The sequence below is a fragment of the Oryza sativa genome, chromosome 12 (genome assembly GCF_034140825.1).
Source record: "Oryza sativa Japonica Group chromosome 12, ASM3414082v1".
Classification (NCBI taxonomy): domain Eukaryota; kingdom Viridiplantae; phylum Streptophyta; class Magnoliopsida; order Poales; family Poaceae; genus Oryza; species Oryza sativa.
The window spans coordinates 4,441,393-4,448,344 of NC_089046.1; the positions used below are offsets into that span (position 1 = coordinate 4,441,393).

Here is a 6,952-nt window from a genome sequence, read left to right on the forward strand (position 1 = left end):
TCACATAACATTAAGACCATAGAAGTATGAATAGAATATGAAAATTCTAATTTATATCAATGAAACATACACCCGTTCAAAATTCTAATTTATGTAGGCTAAAAGAAGTTTTTTCAGTTTCTAGCTAATGTCCCTTTCCCAGTAGTGTCACGATGACTAAGCTTGCCACAACAGCTAAAATCAGGTTTAATACTGTCTAGGATATTCTCAGATGACTCGGTTTTGTAAATTGAGGGACTTAGTTATATCATTTTGGTTACAGACTTATTTCAAACTTGGAGACAGTAAAGGTGGACCGAATGTGAACTTATTCAAAATGAAATAGACCTCGATTGGGCCGTTACCTAGATTTGTGGAAACGGTCTATCAAAGCTACAGACAGGAAAGAGAGCCTTCATGCTAAACCTAAGGCCCGAGTTAGATTAGTAGGCTTTCTCATTCCGTGCGCACACTTGCGAGATTGTTCGTGTTCTTGTGACAACTTGACACTCAAATTCAACTATCAGTTGGTTGTCAGACCAGCATTCTACTACTGGACTCGTCATGGAAGGAGACAAAAGGAGAGATGGAATAATTCACAGTACAGTAGTCGTCACTTCACTTCCTTGGAAAATATCTAGTCAACTTTCGTAAATGTGTAATTGTAAACATTCATCTTTCTCTCGAAAGGGAAAGCAAAAAGGAAACAAAAACTTTGCGTTCATAATGTACAGTGCAGTACGTACGTGCTAGCTAGCTACTGATATTTACATGCAACGACAGTTCACTACCGTCACGCCTCTTCTTCTAGCCGAGGCCTCTCTATGGCCTTCAAACTACTACACGCCAAAATTTGCCGCTTTTAGCTCAACACAAAACCGGCCGGCCCGTTCGGTATAAAAACACATACAAGGCCAGCTTATCAAACAAAGCAAAAAAAAAAAAAAAAAAGGTAAAAAGGGTTCTTCTAGAAGCAGCTAGAACTAGAAGGGCGCCGTGGCGACGTCTTTCTCGACGGCCGAAGATGAACGGCGACGGCGGCGACGGCCGCCGCCATGGTGGCGGCAGTACGACTTGCCGGCGTAGTCATCGTGGAAGCATCCGATGTCGAGGTCGTCGTCCGACGACGAGTCCGCCGCCATCGTGGAGCTCTTCCTGCCGCCGCCGCCGCAGCCGGCGGCGAGGTGCACCGGCTTGAGGCCCTCGGTGAAGATCCGGATGGCCTCCTCCGCCGGCTTCGTGCTCAGCACGTACAGCGCCGCCTCCTGTAAAAAATTCTGATTAATTAATTTTCTGAATATAATTGAGGATTAATATCCTCTCCGTTTCACAATGTAAGTTATTCTAGCATTTCTCATATTCATATTGATGTTAATGAATCTAAACATATATATATCTATCTAAATTTATTAACATTAATATAAATATGAGAAATACTAGAATGACTTACATTGTGAAACGGAGGAAATAGTATTTTACTATACTACACTAGTTAATGAATGGGAGAATAGCTAATATGGTCCCTGAAGTTTCGCTTCGGGCTTAGTTTAGTCCTTGAGGTTTCAAAACGTCCAAACAAGTCCTCCAAATTAATTATTTGGGTTAACGTAGTCCTTGGACCCACAAAAAATGCCACGTGAGCATGCCAAGTCATTCTTGCATACAACAATACAAATGAAATGACCATTCTACCCTTACCATATAAAAAAAGAAAAGAAAAAAATAAAGGAAAAAAAAGGAAACAACAGAGGAACGAACAAAAAGACCGGACCATTACTCTATCTGTTGTGTCTTTTTTTTCTTTTCTTTCTTTTTTATATGGTAAGGGTAGAATGGTCATTTCATTTGTATTGTTGCATGCAAGAATGACTTGGCATGCTTATGTAGCATTTTTTTTTGTCCAAAGACTATGTTAACCCAAATGATTAATTTGGAGGACTTATTTGGACGTTTTGAAACCTCAAGGACTAAACTGAGCCCGAAGCGAAACTTCAGGGACCATATTAGCTATTCTCCCTTATGAATTACTGGTATAACAAAACTACTCTTTACATAAATTGAATATGTGATGTAAGCATGCTGATGTTGTACGTGCTCCGTACAAGCCAGGTAAACATACGTGGGAAGGGATAATAAATACTGAGATGTATGTATATATGTTGGCGTACACGTACACATATTGACATATACATGCAATGTACACGTACGCAAGGAGGTGCTACTAGCTGTCTAGCTATAGTCGTAGAAGAACATGCTCCCTTCGTCTCACGAAAGACTCCAATTTTTAGTTTTTTATATAACATTTGACTCTTTATTTTATTTAAAAGTTTTGTATGAATAATATTTTTATTATTATTAGATGATACAATATAAATATTTCTTATACACTGACTGATTTTTTTTTATTTTTTTTATAAAATATACTGTATAAGATGAAAGATTACTACCAAGTGTGTAATTAAGATGGCTTAAGATGCAGGTCGCTATCACAACATCCGTTGTGCGAGACGGGTAACATGAGGCAGTACACGTCTTCAGTGTATTCCGTTGCGTGACGGTGACCCGCGTTACATCATGGGACAGCACAACAGTGGCGTCGCTGCACCGTTACGTAAGCGGCTACGTTGTTGCCTCATTATTACCACCGCTGCCATTGCCCCCTCCCTTTTTTTTTCCTTGCGTGCACCGTGTCGACGTCATGTAACATTAGCACGTACTCCAGCTAAATATAACCGAGTATATGCACATGAATATTGAATAATGCCATGTACCGATAATTGTTGTGTGCAAAAGTAGTAGTTTATTTATAACCAGAACTTTTTTTAAAAAAATAATGCATGATATATATATATATATATATATATATATATATATATATATATATATATATATATATATATATATATATATATATATATATATATATATATATATATATATATATATATATATATATATATATAGCTATATTTTTTAAAAAAGGTGTTAGTCGATTCCAGGGTATATATGCATGCATTTTGTGGACGGTAGAAATTAAGGTTAATTAATTTGAGTTTGGAAGGTCATCACCGGCCACAACAGAAAAGAGTAGATAAGTGGAAGTACAGGTTAGTAGGCGTGGCCTAATTGAACAGGTTCAGGAACAGTGCCGGTGACGGTGAGAGACCCACCAACGATATTTAGCCACAAGTGTAACGAATTTATCTTAATATATACTCTGAATATATAGCTGGTTTTGACACTATTGATTCGTGTCAAAAATGATTTAGTTGCTTTCTTCGTAACCAATCAATAGTGCAAATAAATGATGGATGTGTAGTATCTCAAATTAATTTATTTTGTTGCACTTCACATTTGACGAAGTATATATATATATATATATGTCTATATGCTTCTCAGAAGGTAAGTTTGAAATTAAATGGCTAATGTATCTGTTATACTCCTATATGCATGAAACAAACATGAAAGATTGAAAAACAAAAACCCTGTGTGCAACGAATTAATCTGAAGTTTGGTGAAGGTCCAAGCGGAGCAAAATTGTGTTACTCCAACAGTGCAAATTAATTAAGGGATGATTTATCAATTCGGTGTTTGTAAGGCCTAATTCATCGATCGGAAGTGCAAATTCGCTTTGAAATTGCAAGGGCCGGCCAGGTTATGGGATGAGGCGCGCTCGGTGTGTGAATTCGGAATGAAAAGAAAAGAAAAGGAAAAGAAAGAGAGAGAGAAGAACATTCGAAATCCAATGGTATCATGTAGCTAGCGGTAGATATACGTCGTATATATACATGTATATATATACATACCCTTGCGAACTTGAGCTGGTCGAGGGTGAGAGTCTTGGGCTCCATCTCTATCGACGCCATCCTCCCCGTCGCTTCCACCTTCGCCTTCTCATCCGCTACCATCTCCGGCGCCATAGACGACGTCGTATATGTATACGTATCCCCTTCTGTCGAGTCGCGTATATTCCACCGTATATACGCGCGTAGATGCTCGAGGCAAATACGTATATAGGTACGCCTCCGCGCGCGCGCGCTGCTTTTGTACTTGGGAAAAAACGAAACGAGACGAGCGAGGCGATGAGAGGAGGAGAGGTGACATCCACGAGTTGGGCTATTTATACCCGAGCACTAGCTCTCACGGTGGGTGGGGAGGAGCAGAGTACACGCGTCGCGCTGCGACGGGCTCGGGGCCGGTTCACACGTGGCGAGCAGCCCGTGGCGGCGGGATGCCACGTGGCGATGCAGGCGCGGGACGGGATCCCCGACGGACCGATCGATCGAGTCGGGCGGGGCGGCCCCTCCCCTGCGGTGCGGGTCGGCCCGCGACACGACACGTCGACGTGCCGTGTAGAGAGGTTGTACGTACTATAGTTGCGGGTCGTGGGCGTGGCTACCAATGAGGGGTCGCCACGTTGGTCGGTGGATCGATCGTGTCGGTCTCGGGTCGGAAGTCTGTTACGCCGGCGGCCGGGCCGGGCGCGCCGGTGCATCACGTCCCTTCGGATATTGCGTACGGATGGAGGGTAACTAGAGTTAAGGCGACTACGTGTTGGAAGTTTCGTGTACGTAGAGAGTGTATACATTCTACCTCCACATTTTGATGTATGACGCCGTTGACTTTTTGTCCAACATTTGACTATTCGTTTTATTTAAAAAAAAATTTATGTAATTATCATTTATTTTATTATGACTAGCAAAAGTGCCCGTGCGTTGTACCGGGTGATTACGGAGTGTGTATATTGACCAAAAGTGTTGTTTGGTCTAGCAAAAGTGCCTGTGTGTTACAATGTGAAGCGTACAGATTAGAAAAATATGCAATTAATTAAAATACAAATTCGCTGAAATATTTGGTATTTTTAAGTAGGTATGTGTATAATTAAATAAATTTACAAGTAAAGCAAGTGTGAGAAATAAAATGACATGGTTAAATTTAATTTTTTTTTAAATTCTCCATGATTAGTTACGCTCTTTGAAATTATATTTGAATTTTTCAGAGCTTAATTGTTAATTTTATTAATACAAACGTCATTTAACAATTATTTACTTGGAAAAAGAAAGAAAATACTTCCTTTTAGGTTTGCTTTGAAATAAACACATTCAATAACTTATAATTGTAATGCTTCTGAAAAAATAAGCACTAAAAATGAACTTATTCTATTTTTTTCGGCCCGAGGGACCTAAAATAGACTTATTTCCGGCCCTTGCCGGTCGGTCCACGGCCTTTTGTGCACGCGCAAGTGCACTCCCCTCCCCAGGCCACAACCTGGGCTTGGGCCGGAAAAATGGCCTCACTCTCGATCCCTCTTGGGCTGATTTTAGCCTGGACGACACCGATCGTCCGATCTTTAGGGTTTTGATCGGACGGCCGAGCGTCGATATCGGGGAAACAAAACCCCTCCCTCTCCTTAGCCGCCAAAACCCTAGCCCATTTCCCTCCCTCCCATCTCACATCGCCGCCCTCCCCTCCGCGCCCCCGAGCGGCGGCGACGGCGCCCCTCTTCCCGCGAGTGGCGGCGGCGGCGCCCTCCCCCACAACCGACGGGGCGGCGCCCTCTCCCCGAACAACGGCGGCGTGGAGGCGGCTGCGGCCCGGCGGGGGTGGGAGGGGCGGCGGGCCGGACCTCGCCTCCGCCAGATCTGGCGGCATGGAAGCGGCTGTGGTCCGGCGAAGGCAGGAGAGGCGGCGGCGTCGTTTCTTTCTCTCTCTCTCTCTGTGCATGGTGGGGAGGTGCGGCGGTGGTGGTGGTGGCGGACGTCATGGAACGCCGGTCGGGCCTTGCCTCCGCCAGATCCGGCGGTGTGGAGGCGGCTGCAGCCCGGCGGGGGTGGGAGGGGCGGCGGGCCGGACCTCGCCTCCGCCAGATCCGGCGGCATGGAGGCGGCTGCGGTCCGACGGGGGCGGGAGAGGTGGCGGCGTCGTCTCTTTCTCTCTCTCTCTGTGAATGGTGTCGGTGGAGATTCATATGTTCTTGGTTGAAAGTTTTGTTATGTGTGTTATTGATGGAATGTTTCATGCGTGTTCTTGATGAATTTCGACTGGGACTTTTCTTGGGGGGCGGACAAAAAATCCCCGCATTTGGTTGTGCTGATTTTGAGAATTGTTTCCCTTGTATCCGATTCTGAGAGGGATTGGGATTCGGGGGCTGCGGGCGAAGGCGCACCGCGAGGGACGAAGGCGCCCTTCGTCCGACTTGTGACAACCGGAAAAATCCAAATATTTATATTAGTTATAGATATGGTTTAGTTAAGATGAAATTCACTGCGTTAAATTCACTTGGATATATATTTGGTTAGAAAATCATGAGATATAAGTAGGAGTCCGATCGTCTGAAATTAGCATGCGAGTTTTTTAAAGAGATTTCTTATACGATTCCTTCTGTATTTTTAAAAGTGAACGAACTTAAAAAAATGACTCAAATACGGACTTGTATTTCCAAAAGCGAACGGATTTAAAAACCGACCCATACACGGATGCAAAAACATCTTTAATTTATATATATATTTTTTTAAAATACGGTAGAAGTTTTTTGCTTTTTTTTTTGTTTTTTCTCGGCATTTTTTCTCCACCGGGGAGTCGGACTTTTTGACGCCTTTTTTTTTCGCGATCGAAGTTTTTTTTTTCTTTTTTTTTGTTTTTCCTCTCACTTTTTTTTACCACTGGATGAGTCGGACCTTTTTTTTTCCGAGTGAAGTTTTTTTTTGTCGCTCTTTTTTTCTCAACGGACGACGGAAGCAGGTTTTACTTTTTAAGTAGTAGTAGACTTGATTCGTCATCAAATGTTCTTTAAGCATGGCATAAATATTTTCATATTTGCACAAAAATTTTGAATAAAACGAATGGTCAAACGTTAGTCGAAAAGTCAACGGCGTCATACATTAAAATACAGAGGGAGTACTACGTATGTACGTGTTGCCTGGTTACGTGCCGGCCATCAGATTAATTAATTATATATAACTGCGTGCGTTAA

At 42.7% G+C, this 6,952-nt stretch overlaps 1 protein-coding gene across 1 annotated transcript; it reads right to left on the reverse strand.

Annotated features, from left to right (window-relative positions):
• Positions 1 to 615: 615 nt before the first annotated feature.
• On the reverse strand, positions 616 to 4,065 carry LOC4351689 (uncharacterized). Its single transcript, XM_015763550.3, has 2 exons — positions 3,786 to 4,065; positions 616 to 1,244 (listed from the first exon to the last, which is right to left on the reverse strand). Exons 1-2 carry the CDS (start codon positions 3,897 to 3,899, stop codon positions 963 to 965), a joined length of 396 nt encoding a protein of 131 aa, XP_015619036.1. The 5' UTR covers positions 3,900 to 4,065; the 3' UTR covers positions 616 to 962.
• Positions 4,066 to 6,952: the final 2,887 nt, after the last annotated feature.